The sequence below is a fragment of the Archocentrus centrarchus genome, chromosome 16 (assembly GCF_007364275.1).
Source record: "Archocentrus centrarchus isolate MPI-CPG fArcCen1 chromosome 16, fArcCen1, whole genome shotgun sequence".
In the NCBI taxonomy this organism is placed as follows: domain Eukaryota; kingdom Metazoa; phylum Chordata; class Actinopteri; order Cichliformes; family Cichlidae; genus Archocentrus; species Archocentrus centrarchus.
Window position 1 is genome coordinate 4,442,929 of NC_044361.1, and position 14,412 is coordinate 4,457,340.

General features: G+C 42.8%; 1 protein-coding gene across 1 annotated transcript; it reads left to right on the forward strand.

Moving 5' to 3' along the window:
* Positions 1–1,485: 1,485 nt before the first annotated feature.
* LOC115794411 (homocysteine-responsive endoplasmic reticulum-resident ubiquitin-like domain member 2 protein) lies at positions 1,486–5,245 on the forward strand. The gene is given in 9 exon segments (XM_030749914.1): positions 1,486–2,061; positions 2,395–2,427; positions 2,429–2,562; positions 2,934–3,059; positions 3,189–3,309; positions 3,311–3,436; positions 3,438–3,520; positions 3,825–3,930; positions 5,016–5,245. Coding segments are annotated over 9 exon segments (1,002 nt in total). The 5' UTR covers positions 1,486–1,974; the 3' UTR covers positions 5,202–5,245.
* Positions 5,246–14,412: the final 9,167 nt, after the last annotated feature.

A 14,412-nucleotide genomic window follows, 5' to 3' on the forward strand; every position in this document is an offset into this window, starting at 1 on the left:
TAGTAAAATTAAAAAAGTACAGGCTCTGAAATGTACTCAAAGTAAGAAAGTAAAAGTAGTTCTTTGGAGGACATTCTACCTGCTATTTTTCTGTAAAGCTAACTGAACCTCATCATATATTATTGTAATAATATAAAATAATACATGAGAATACAAATGTTATTCCAATCTAAATTTTAATTCTAATGAATGCACTCAGCTTGAATCTGTTCTGTAGGACACAAACAGTGAAAGTGAATTCAAACACAGCTCTGGTTTCTGTGTCCTCCATAGTAGAGGGTGACTGTGCCTCCACCTAAACACAAACATGAGGATACTCAGGGGTTACAGTGGGATTCAGAAGGTGGAGGAACCCTAAGATCAGCTGTAGTGTCTCTGCATGGGGAGAAGAACCACAGCTTCTATTGTGAGCTGCAGTAAATGATGTTGGTGTGCAGGCTGTGATCAGCTGACCTGCTGCTGCTGCTCTGAGGTTTACTGCTCTGTGTGGATGAACTGAATTCACAAAGATGTAACCCAGTATTTCACAGCTCTCTGAGCTGATCTCCATCCCCTACACTGACAGCATACAGGCTGTAGAAATGTTGGATTCAGTGAATGAATCTCAGCATCAGCAGCTTTGATTCAGACTCATCTCTGCTGCACTGATGTAACCTGTAACTCTGACCATGAACACAAAGAGCACCAACACAGAGCTTTACTTTACTTTACTCTAAATACAGTACAACAAGCTGACCTGTTTATTACACACTAAACTGCAGTATTTTCATAGAATCTCTGAATAACACAAAGTCTGCATACTTCAGTTTATTTTCCAGTCCTTACCTTTATTCTAGCCTCTCTTCTTTCCTCTCCTGTCCTCTTTCTCCATCTCTGAGTGAACTTCTCTCTCTTTGCTCTCCCTGAAATACAGCAGCTCTGCTTTAGCTACACACTGTGTGACAAACTGCACACACTTTGTGTGTCTGCTGATATTTGTTGAGCATTTAGAAACGTTGCATTTACCTGCCACACGTTACTCCCTTCATGCTCGCTCCTCTTCAGTAGCGCTAGCTAAGCTGTTTATGTGCCGCAGCGCAACTTACGGACTCGTCCGGCCGATTATAGCGCTATAAAATGATACATTAATTATATGGGTTTGCGTATTTAATCCCTTTGTACTCGATAAGCCCTGGGGATGGAGGATACGCCAGTACGATTGTCTCTTATATGTTATTATTCCTCAGTTTAGGCTCAGATCGGTTGATGTTTGAGGCGCACTGACCGGAAATAAAAACTTCTCTCTGACGTGTTAAAAAGTAACGAGTCTGTTTGAAAATGTAAGAAGTAGAAAGTACAGATACTTGTGTAAAAATGTAGGGAGTAAAAGTAAAAAGTAGTCAGAAAAATAAATACTCAGTAAAGTACAGATACCTGAAAAATCTACTTAAGTACAGTAACGAAGTATTTGTACTTCGTTACTTCCCACCTCTGCTTCTCGCACACTCCTGTCCCAAACGTCCCACAAAAAAGGAGCTGCCTCACACAGTTACAGTAGTTGTATCCCATTAAGTATTAAACTGAGGCTGTGCCCAAGTACCACACAAGTCTAATCAATCAAGTTTTAACTGTTGGTATTTAGTAGCTACAAATAAGAAGTGATGACTGTGCAGGAGGCACATGTAGCCAGTTGTTCACCTGCTCTGTGGTTGTTTAGCCATTGCTCGTGCACACATCCATCTGTGGGGGGACGTGAAACAGGCTGTCTGGGAAACAATGCTGATGTGATGCGTGTCACAAACAAAGAATGAGCATTGTGTTTGAATTCTGGCCATTTCCACTCTAATCCTTCCTTCTCGCTCTTTCTTGCTTTGTCTCTGTGCTCTTCTGGTGCCTTCGCCACCACCTTCTCCTCCTCCTCATTATTTTTTTTCTTCCTCCCACACATCTGGGTCACTCGCTGGCCTTGTGGACCCACAGCAGGATGAATACCACATGATGCATCTCGTATGTACCTCTCATAGTCCCCCCGGCTCGCCCATGCCTCGGAGTCCTTCCAGCTCTGCTGCTTCTGATTCGAGCGTGAGTAGACCAACGCTTTTATTTATTCATGTTTTTGTTTATTTTTACAGACATGTAAACTGTAAACAAACAGGTTGAAACATTTAACAGATAACCTGTCACAATTTAAACAATTTGAAACTGCATAAGAACTCATTGGTCTGATGAGGTTTCAGTAAATTGGGATCAACTTTAACTGGATGTGTTTCTGTGATTTCCTGTACAAACTGTTTGACTTGGCTGCAGCCTCCCTACTGCTCTCATCCCTCTCTCAGGGGGAGCTTGATCTATTGTCTGTGTGTGCCTGATTTAATTATTGGATTTAATTACTGGTGGTTATTGGTGTCCACACAGAGTTCAGAGAGTGCTGGCCCCACCTCTCCTGCCCCCACAACCAAATCAGGAAAGTCAGTCAGCCTCTTCCTCCTCCTCCTCCTCTTCTGACCCAGCGAGTTTTGATGGGCTGAGATACCGTGCTGGCTTTCCCCAATATCCTCAGAGCGCCGGTGATGTCCCTCAGTGGTAAGCAAATAACATCATAACATGAGACTGGGCTTTTTTTCTTCTTTTTTTTTTAAATTTAAAATGAGCCTTTGTAGGTGATTATAGGTAAAGTAAAGCCAAACAGTCTGTTTTGTCTATTTATGGGCAGCACGGTGGCGTGGTGGTTAGCACTGCTGCCTCACAACAAGAAGGTCCTGAGTTCAAAACCTTGGCCCGGGCCTTTCTGTGTGCAGTTTGCTTGTTCTGTGTGGGTTTTGAGCTGGTCTGTGGTTCTAAGTAACAAGTGGGGGCACCCTGAAGACGGACCAACAGTTTCAGGATGTGTATAAGTTGATTTGCTTTACATTAATGCCTTTAATAACAAACGTGACCCCCTCCTCCCTCCACAGGCCTGATGCGGCCCAGGTTCCCTTTAATGGTGGCCTCCCTGCCAACATGCCTCCCCACCCCATCTACATGCCAATGCAGATGCTGTGGTGGCAGCAGATGTACGCTCGTCACTACTATATGCAATAGTAAGTGCAACAAATGTCTGCAAATGGTCCTGCTAGCATATCATAATTACCTGTTTGTTATTTATTGTTATTTATTATTATTTCCATTCTCTCTCCTCATTCTTGCTCCTCTTATCTCCATTTTCACAGTCAAGCAGCAGTAGCCGCCTCTCACCCACCCAGCACCTCCCCTCCCTCTTCCCCCTCGCCATCACCCCATCAGCCTGCCCAGCCAAACGCTGTGCAGCCACCGCTGGGACCTAACCCGGCCCCCCAATGCCTTGCCAGAGAACCAGCCAGCTAACCCCATCCAAATGAACGCTCAAGGCGGGGCTGTCCTAAATGATGACGAGATGAACCGCGATTGGCTGGACTGGCTTTACACAGTGTCTCGCGCTGGGCGTCCTGCTCAGTATCGTCTACTTCTACTCTTCCTTTAGCCGCTTCATCATGGTGGTTGGCGCCATGTTGCTTGTCTACTTGTGAGTTAATTCTGCAGAACTCGTTAAAGATTATACTTTTAATTTCACATTTTCATATCTGTACTCAGGGCGGTGCACCAAATGTGTTTTTATTGCGGTTTTATTTTTAGCCATCATTTCAGTCAGCGATTTAAAAAAAAAAGAAAAAAAAAAAAAAGTGTTGACTTGGAAAATCTTCAATTCTCTGGCAGATTGTAAGAAGAGTCACGAGGTGCTTTGTGGGTTCAGAAAGCATTTCAGGATATATCTGGTTTTAAAAAATGCAAAAACAGTTTTACAGTCATGTCTACATTTTATGTTTCAGGCACCAGGCTGGTTGGTTTCCCTTCAGGCCAGAGCAGCAGAACTTCAGAGGAGGAGAAAGAGCTCCACAGGAGGAAGCAGAGAGACACCGTGACATCCAGGAAATGGTGAGCTGGGCGTTGTCTATCAGCCTTGTTGCTTTCAACAGCTGACAGAAAACCTGATCAGATTTGGCTGCATCACACCAAAGAAATGCTGGACCGTTTCCCATCTGTCGCTACCTTGAAAGCTGTTGATGATGCATCAGAAATCAGCACTGTTATTGAAATATGATGACTATGCAGAGTGCTTTGCTATGTAGTTTGAGCTGCTCTTGGCCCATTTCTGTGCATTTCTTTGCTACCTTGATGCCTGAAATGGATACGAAACAATGTAAAAGCATCATGTTTGGTATTAAATCACAGAAGGAAGATGTTTCAGCTGCACTACAGCAGTCATAGGACGACCTTTCACCAGAGCTAATTTCCCCATTGTGGGACTAATAAAGGTATTCGTATTCGAGCTGTAAGCTGTTGTCCCACATGTGCATGAAGATCAGATTGCTCAGCTCAAAACAAGACTGTAGATGTCATTGGATATAAATATCTTGGGGTTTTGACAAATGACTCTTTAGTTTAAGCAGCATGTAGAAACCTTATCTCAAATATAAAACCTAGAGTTCAAATTCAGCTTCAGGGTCCCGTTTTCTATCGGAAGAAATAAAGACAGTTGCTAGTTAGTGGGCAACTCTTTGTTCCTCACGTCTTTCCAAATAATTTTAGTTCTTCTCTGAATTTCGAGCTCAGATTTCAGAAGAGACACAAAGATGGAAATGGAAATGAAGGCTTTCAGCTGTGGAAAATTGGCATTTCAGACTGCTTTAATTTTCTGTTTCCTAACGCTGACTTTGTTTTTTACAACCTTCACTCGTTTGTATCTGGTTTTTAGCGTTATTTTATTTGTGTACCTGATGTTGTGTCATCTGAAACTAGTATTGCTGCTGTCCTGGGGAAACAAAAAAGGGATTTAACCAGTTAAATAAACATAAACTTATAAACCTTCATGGGATTGCAACATAACATCCTGTCACTTCATAGTAAGAGCTTCCAAAATAGTTGCTTGTTCAGTGGAAAATGAACCAAGCAATCCAGAAGTAACATGTCTGAAAGAGAACGTCTTTAATTGTGCTCATCTCTGCTTGTTGGTGACCCAGGAACGACTGATGGACGAAGGTATGGAGGATGACGACAGCGGCGAGGATGGAGGTGGAGGAGCGGAGGATCAGGGCCGGGCTGCTGCTGCTCTCCGCGAGCCGAGTTTCCTAACAGTTGCCTGGTCCTTCATCAGCACCTTCTTCACCTCATTAATCCCCGAAGGACGGCCCCACCCAGACAACTAGGTAGACCCCATTGCCTCTAAATAACCCCCCCCCCCCCCCCCCCCCCCCCCCCCCCCCCCCCCCGCATCCTTACTGCCCTAAATAACCCAAACACTCTTCACACAACCCCATACGGTCAAATACACTTTGACCTGAGAGACTTGCCTGGCCTCCTACCCGCTGCCAGTGAATGAAGAGTAAGAGCAGATGCAGTGTGTTGCTGCAGAGAGAGTAATGGAACATTTGGTAAAGTCATGTCATGCTGTGTTAACAGAGTAAAAGCTTCAGCATTGGAAGTTTTTGTTTTTCTTTCATCACTTGTGAATTCATTAAGACGTGATGATGGCGAGAGACGTTTGAGGGAGCGGTCTTCCATTTTGAGCTGTGATATGGTCATGCTTGTGAATATTTTTTTTTATACCCAGACATAAAAAATGAAGAAAGGAATCTCCCTAAAACGATAGGGAGTCATTTGTCCTTATTAACAAACCGACATTTTCATGTATGCGCACGATGTGCATATAAACATAGCAGCTACTGAAGCACATTGTTTTCCCACTTTGTGTATTTTAAAATATCTATTTACTCATGGAAGTATATGCATCTTTAATTCCTGAATATATGCTGTTTTTGAATAAAAATCTTGCTGCAGTTTGATTTGCCTGCTGTGGTGTATGTACGGTAAAATGTATAGATGATGTAGTTCCTGTATTGTCCAGCAGGAGGTGGCATCCGCACACAGATTTTGTACACCCCCCTTGTCTCCTTTCTCAGATTTTACATGCTCAGTTCCTTTCTTCCTTTCCTTCTTTCCTCTCATCTTAGTCCATCCCATCAGAGATGTGAGAGGAGGAGTAGGCGGCGAGGAAGAGACACAAGGGGACAACAAAATGAGACGTCATTGCGTCGCTGCCGTCATTTTAAAGTGATGTCAGTAAAATGTGACATGCAGCACAACTGCATCACCTCTTGTTCTGCTACAGTCTACCACTGAATTTCATGACCTCAGATGTCAGATGAGTTTATATATTTGGGCCTACTTTTTAACTAAATTCACTTTGTTGCATAAGGTACAGATATACAGATTCAAAAAGGTAAAGGGCAGAGAGTTCAGTTGAACATTTATATCTTAAATGACTAAAAAACTTATAAATGTAAACTTGTTTACAGAATCCTCCTCTGATCAGGTTTTGTATTGGCCTTTTAAGGCTGTGTGTCTCCACTCTTTCATACACTTCCACAAAGGAAACAGCTGTGTGTCCTCCACTGTAGCTCTCCTTCTCCTCCGGTCTTCTCAGCTGTTTGGGAGAAAAGTCAAGCTAATGTAATGGCGTGACGGCCGTGTCAGCGGCGTCTGTTCCACAGAAACTTTCAGCATTGGCCTTAACTTCTATAACATTCAAGCTCTCAATTGTTCTTTAAAACAGGGGCTACATGCTGACTAAGGGCCACAAATCTGTCACATTTTTACTTATTTATCCCTTTTTTGGACTTTGAAATTCCACTAAAACTTTAACATTTACCATGACTAATATTTTATCATTGCCCTTAATTTCTCTTTTTTCTAAATAATTTTCCATACTCAAATGTATTGACAGCATTAATTCTTAATTGAGTTACTTGACCACTACCTTGACCTTCAAATGACCTTTACCTTCTACAGTAATTTTTGACATTAACATTGGCCATTACTTTTTTCTATATTGACTTTACTGTAACAGCACTTTGAACCCCCCTCCCTCCCCCTTCCCTGTTACAAATCCAGAACAGCTGAGCGTTGGCACCCGCTCAGCGGGGTGATTTGAGATGTCCTTCAGAAACGGCGTTCAAAGCTCGACGTCTGGCTTGCAAGCAAGAGGAAGTCAGTTTTGATTTTGCTTCTGCTTGCATATTTATTATCTTTCATCTTGTACTTTCAAAAAGCATTCCCACAGTCAATCAGTGTGTGGTTTTCTTATGCAATGTTTCACAGCAAAAAGCAAATAGTGAAAACCATAAAAGTGTGCCAGATAAAAAATATGATGTAAAGACGGTATATGACAAAAAAGAAAATTAAATGAAAACACAATCAAAAATCAGGATGAGGTGCCTGATCATTACAAATTCCTGCAACTTACAGGAATGTCAGGTTTCCTAGCTCTGCTTGATGTGGGAACTGTAATCGCTACAAGGGAACTGGAAACAAGTATGAATACTTGATTCTTTTTCACACATGCTTTGCAGCCTGAACTTTGCTAAATGTTACCCCAAACTGTCTGACGCAGTCACATCGCATATTAGCAGGTCTTAAACAGCCAGCTCTATAATGCAGAGTCTGTGCGATGATGGATGTGACAATCGATCAGTTGATACACCGCTGCATTCACTAGAGGTTATTGGGCGTCATCTGTGATGGTGGAACTCAACATGTGAAGCATGCTGAGGGTCCACAGTGGTGGTCTGTGCCTTTGAGAAGGGTCTCTTTTCATACAGATGCTGATGGTCATTAAGAGTGGCACCAATAATTTTACATAGCTTGCCAATGTGATCCTGATTCAGCAACTTTATAACAGTAAGGATAAATTTACAGAGCACATCGGGCCTGTTAACAGTATTTCCTGTCAGCATTCAGAAGTGAAACTGTTTCTATATCTGTGCTGTTGAACTTTGTGAGGAAAATAAGCTGCAAATATAGAAAATACTAACAGATACCAAAAAAAGGCTGCAAATAGCCCAGACTGCAGTACCAAAAAAAAAAATCCCACTTTTATCAGTTATTCTTGTTTTTTTTCCAACTGCCAATGTATTATTTCACAAAACTAATGACATTTACATTAGCCTCAGCTTTAGCGCTAATTAGCAAATGCTAACAAGCTTGGTGAAGCATAGGTTGCCTTCAAGTACTGACACTACCACACGATTTAGTATAAAAGAAAAACATTTAGTGTGTCCCATTACAACTGCCACATTTCTCAAAAATAGCAGTGCAGTGCGCCATCTGGTCACATTTTGCAGCTTTTTTCTGACCCAGTATCCTCTGCACGAGCTACAAGAAAGGCAAAGTAAAGATGCAATCCTAATATGACGTAGTGTGTCCAAACTGTATGCATACTGCATGCAACTAGGACTGTCATGATGTCAGATTTTCATTTCAGGACTATCATGTTAAACAATCAAACAAACAAAAAAAGGCAGCTGTAGCAGACGACATACTGAAAGATTTGAACACAGGGATACGTTCCTGCTGCTTGGTCTACAGAATCAGCCTTCAGCACAGATGTTTCCTTGACTTTACCTGCTGAGAACTGCAGGTTTTCTGCATCTACAAATGGCCGGTGACTATCAAGCAAACGCTTTGATTGGAGACCTGTATAATAAGCTCTTCCTTACAACAAACAGCCTAACAATGTTTTAGGGGCTTGAAAGTTTGAAATTTGTCTGGTTAAACATGTGCAGGCTGACACCATCCTCACAGATAGAGAGGTGAGCTGGGAAGCTGGGAAGCAGCTCAGACAGCGATGCACTTCAGAGAGTCCTCCAAAACCCCCTAATCGAATGACCATGGATTTTTGTGTAGTTGGTAGTAGAAGGTCCAATTAATTATGCATGACAGCGGCTTGACGGCCATTTGATTTTGTTACGTGCGCCCCCTCTGAGCCACCGATCCAATCAGGTTAGGACGCAACCCCCCCCACACTTTCTCCTCTTCCTCCACACAGGTCCGGGGTGAGGCTGAGACTCCCCTTATCAGAGGGAGAGATTTCTTTAAGAGGGTGTTTGGGGCCTTGTAGGACATTTCATCATCATAATAAGTCCTTGTTATGCAGCCGGCTCACTCCTGTTTCCCTGCTATCAGGCCTCGTTGTCTTTGGAGAAGCAGCAGTTGGGCTGGACACCTGCCACAGCAGGGGGAGAAGAGATAGGCTGAGTTTATTAGGTGAACAGAGAGGAGATGAGGAGGAGAGATGGAGTGTGACACCTGTAAGGATGAGATGGTGATGCAGTGCTTTCAGTAAAAGTACCCTGACTGAGCACGCGCTGTAAACGTGTTAGCACGTGTTTAGGCCAGGTGTCACCTGGGATGCAACCTTACATGTCAGCCAGTGAATAATGAGAAATGTCTGAGTTAAATTAAAAACAGTTACATTTGCTTTGTTAATTAATTAGATGATGAACAGAAAATTAATCGGCAACTATTTTGATTCCTAAAGCATTTAAGGAATCTTGGAGTCATTTCTGACCAGGATATGTTAGATTCAACTCATTGTCACTGTGCACACAACAAAATGATCGTTCCAGATCGCTCATCCAGAGACGAGCATCTGTGGTCATGCAGCCAGAGACCGGCGCTACCGTTAGGCAATGTGGTTTAAGGGTCTTGCCCAAGGACACAACGCAGCACAGGGACAGGGGCTCGAACCTGCAACCGTCCGGCTGCAAGGCGAGCGCCTACCCACTGCGCCACTGCTGAAAAATAAATTCATGCATTTATTACTTATAGGCTGGGTTATTGTAAGTCATTGCTACCAGGTTCAGGGCTAATGCCACACACACAGCAGAAATCACTTTTTGGCAGACAATCACTTTTTGGCACAACACCGGGCTAACTCCAAAAGTTGCCAAAGTCACCGTAAAATGTCACTAAATTTGTCGCTTGTCGCAAAACAAAAGTCAATAGGGGGGGGTCTAAAAATTTGCTAAGTTGGCAATACTGAGCACCTGGGAATTCAAGAAGCGTGAAATTGTCGTTTGTGCCCCCCTTTTCGACTTCCTCCCCCTCGCTTTCACACTGGTTGTTATTTCGCTTTCTGTTGCCACATGAATCAAGTGTGAACACGACTGTCATGAGATCACGCGTGCACATTGCGAACTAACTGGCCGTCCCCGGTGGTAGTTTGCAAATTGCGGTGAAATAAGCAGAAAAGAATGGATGGATAATACTATAATGCAGCAATCTAGCAACAGAAAATAAATCAGTCTGGCATCAGCGATGGGACGGAGTGCACGGGGTGCGCGGCTGCTTGCTCACTGCAAAAATAGCAAAGAGTTTCGAGAGCAAACCGGTGACATTCTAATCCCGGCGGAAGATGACCTCAGCATGGTGCAGCACCGGGTGATCAACCACTGGCTAGAACCCTGAGGTTGTCCTAAAAGCTCCCTGAAAAACCTTCAGTTGATCCAAAATGCTGCAGAGAGAGCATATTTGTCCCATATTGGCTTCTTTTCACTGGCTCCCTGTTAAATCCAGAATTGAATTTAAAATCCTTGTGCTCACAAAGTCTTGAATAGTACCATATGACCCCAATAGAGTACTTTGCTCTCAGACTGCTTGTGGTTCCTAGGATATTTAAAAGTAGAACAGGAGGCAGAGCCTTCAGCTTTCAGGCCCCTCTTCTGTGGTGTTTATATTCCACTCTGCATCTAATCATTAGTTATTATTAATCTCTGGCTCTCTGCCCCTCCCTGAGCTTGGTTCTGCCGGAGGTTTCTTCCTGTTAAAAGAGAATTTTTACTATCGCCAAGTGCTTGCTCATAGGGGGTTGTTTGATTGTTGGGTTTTCTCTGTATTATTGTAGGGTCTTTAACTTAGTGCCTTGAGGTGGCTGTTGTTGTGATTTTTATATAAATTAAATTGAATTGAACTGAACTGAATTCAATAGTGTACCCGTATTCTGATGGCTGCTTCCAGCAGGATAATGTGCCATACCACAGTGCTCAAATCATTTCAAACTAGTTCCTTGAACATGACAGTGAGTTCACTGTACTTAAAGGACCTCCACAGTCTCCAGATCTCAATCCAACAGAGAGCCTTTGGGCTGTGGTGGAACCGTAGAGTCCCATGGATGTGCAATTGACAAATCCACAGCAACTCCGTGATGTTGTGATGCTATCATGTCGATGTGCACCAAAATCTCTGAGGATTGTTTTCAGCACCCTGCTGAATCAAAGACACAAAGAATAAAGGCAGTTCTGAAGGCAAAAGGGAGCCCAACCCAGTAACAGGACTAGTACCCAATAAAGTGTCTGGTGAGTATATATTAGCTTTGAAACTTTGAAAAACTTTAATATCAACTTGGGCAGTTGCCAAAGGTAACTCAGATATTTAGAGCCCAACCAATACTGGATCTTTGGGCCCAACACCAATGCATATGTATATCATCTTTATACAAAAGGCAACATTTTGCTGTCATAACTTATTTCACAGCTAGTTTACAACTTAATGGTCAGACACTGCTCGATGCCACGCTGCCTTTAGTTATGTTTCCTGCTGTTAGTAACACCACTAATGCAGTTTTTTTCTACATTATATTTCACATATGACAAACCTGCCAATACTAATATACAGTATATGTGTGTGATAGGCCAGCATATATTAGTTGTATTGTAATGATATTACATGTTAAGTGGATTTCTTTGAGTGTGTCTAGAATTGCAAGTAAAACTACAACTTGCATCTTTTGGTCAGTGTAATTCTCCTGCTGTCGACTGTCAGAAGCACTGTGCATACAGGATATGTTGTGATTTACATGATTATCCTGTGATTCAATTGGTGCCCAACCATAAGTGCATCTACATCAGAAAAAAAATCCTCTTGTTTTTGCATATACTTAGAGCTCAAATTTGATGTTTACTCAGAGTTTCAGTGCACTGATCAAGGAGTGTCCCATAGTGAGTATAACTTAATTTTCCTTTAATTTAACCAAATAGAAGTCTGCCTGAGATTAAAACCTTTTTCAAGACAGACCAAACCAAGAGCACAGCACAAAAGTCATTATTGCAACTATACAATAGACCATATATGACAAGGGGGGAAAAAAACTAAATTAAACACAGTGTACACTACCTGAGCAGCTCCAAACAACAGGCACAACTAAGAGTACACATAGTGGAGCAGAGTCATATGCTCAAAATTAAAGGAACATTTTGAACACACACAGCTCAATGGGAAAAAATCATGCTGGATACTTTTACTGATATGGACTGGGTGATCAATTAGGAATAAAAGGATGCCACATTGTTTGATGGAAATGAAAATGATCAACCTACAGAGGGCTGAATTCAAAGACAAAAATGCCCCGAGGTGTTCTATTGGATTTAGGTCAGGCGTTGATGGGGGCCAAACAATGGTATCACTTCCTTCATACTCTCACCACATGGGGCCAAGTATTGTCATACACCAGGGGGAACCCAGGACCCATTGCACCAGTGTAGGGTCTGACAGCGGTACCAAGATTTTCACCCCGATACCTAATAGCAGACAGGGTGTCGTTGCCTAGCCTGTAGCGGTCTCTGCATCCCTCTGTGGATATGCCTCCCCGGACCATCACAACCAAACCTGTCATGCTGAATGATGTTACAGGCAGCATAGCGTTCTCCACTGCTTAATTTTTTTTGAGGAGTACAGTTCCCTCAGGAGTTGGTGGGGACCAAAACAGAGCTAAAATGGGAGTAATTATATGACTTGTACACTTCACATAAAATTGAATGTATTGTGATCGTGGGAGCAGCACGGTGGTGTGGTGGTTAGCACTGCTGCCTCACAACTGGAATAACATCTAGAAGGCCTGGGTTCAATTCCACCTAGGCCCGGACCTTTCTCTTTGTGGAGTTTGCATGTTCTCCCCGTGTCTGTGTGAGTTCCCTCCCACAGTCCAAAGACATGCAGTTATTGGTGTTATGTTAATTGGTCACTAGATTGCCCATAGGTGTGAATGGTTGTCTGTCTCTCTGTGTTGGCCCTGCGACACGCTGGTGAGGGTGTACCCTATGATAGCTGGGATAGGCTCCAGCCCCCCTGCGACCCTCAAACAGGATAAGAGGATGGATGGATGGAACATTTTGTGATACATACATTTCACTTTGGTCTCCATACATAGCAAGTTTAGATATGAAGGTAAAGTACTTTTTTAAGGAGGAATTGACTGTTTGCTATATTTTTTTAAACTGAGGCATTAACAGTAACCTTGCATCTTAATGTTGCAGATGCATAGTAGGGTGCAGTTAATTTTATTTTTATTTGAGTAATTCAGTATTTATCAAATCACATTCAAACCAATGCTATGTTTCAAAGTCAGAATTCGTCACGTAAAATTAGCTGTCAGGTGAATGTAGCGGCATAAAATCCGTCTGAAATGTGGTGAAGCATAAGGAAGAAGTCAGGTACTGTACTTACTTTTCTCATCTCGTAATGGCATTACTAAAACTAATATATCAGAAGAAATCTGGAAACTACTGCAGCAGCCTCAATGTCAGACTACATTTGGGAAACCTTTTGGCAAAATCATCCGCTCTCGAGCAGAAATCCAACCATCTGCGGGCAGGAAGAGAAATTAGACTGTACTTTGTCAGGAAGTCCTGTCGTATCTGTCTGTCCTCAGACAACTTTGCTTTCAAGGTGTATTTCCTCTAAAACAATTTTCCATTGTTTGCCAACAGGTTTCACATTTCACCACAGACTCTCCTGTGTGTTTGTGTCCTTTGTCCTGCCCGAAGCACTTTGTGGCCTGTTTGTTAAAAGCACTTTATCACTAAATTTGACTTGGCACATCTTGGCAGGAGAGATTGCAGCTGATGAGCCTCCTGACCTGCAGATAAAACCTCCATTAAGTGTCTTGTCTGGAGCAATTCTGGACTCTTAACCTATTAGCATATTGTTAGCCATTTGCAAGATGGTGCAGCAGTGGATACACATTGCCATGCTGCAGCCAGTCACCACGCCATAAAGAACCACCTCTCACTCTGCTGCTAAATGTCGTCTCCGACATTGTAATGCTCGCCGACTGTCCTCCGCCAGATGATTCAAATGCCCGCTAAAAGCCTGAGGGAGGCAAAAAAAGGTCCAAAATGCAAAATTGATGGAAATGACATTAGATTCAGCTCATGCTCCTCACTGTGTAAATTATGCCCCAAAATGGACTCTCTGGCCTGACTGTTAGCTCCAATTTGTTGGGCCATACCTCATGGTGGTTTGTCTTGCCCTTCCCTTCTCCCTTTAATCCAATCAAAGCCACGCTGGATGTTATTTATTTGTTTATTTATTTATTTTCAAAGGATGTAACCGATTCTTATCAAGGCAGAAGTGGGGCCTTCTTCCTGGTGAAACGGTGACTAACGTCCAGCCATCGATCCGTCAGTTTGTCTGCAGTGGCGGGTGATGCTTTTGGTGATAGACGACTGTGAGTGTGCAGCAGAGTCAGAGATGCACGTAGCATCGTGTTTTTTAGGTTCTAGATCGCGTTTGAAGATGCCAGTT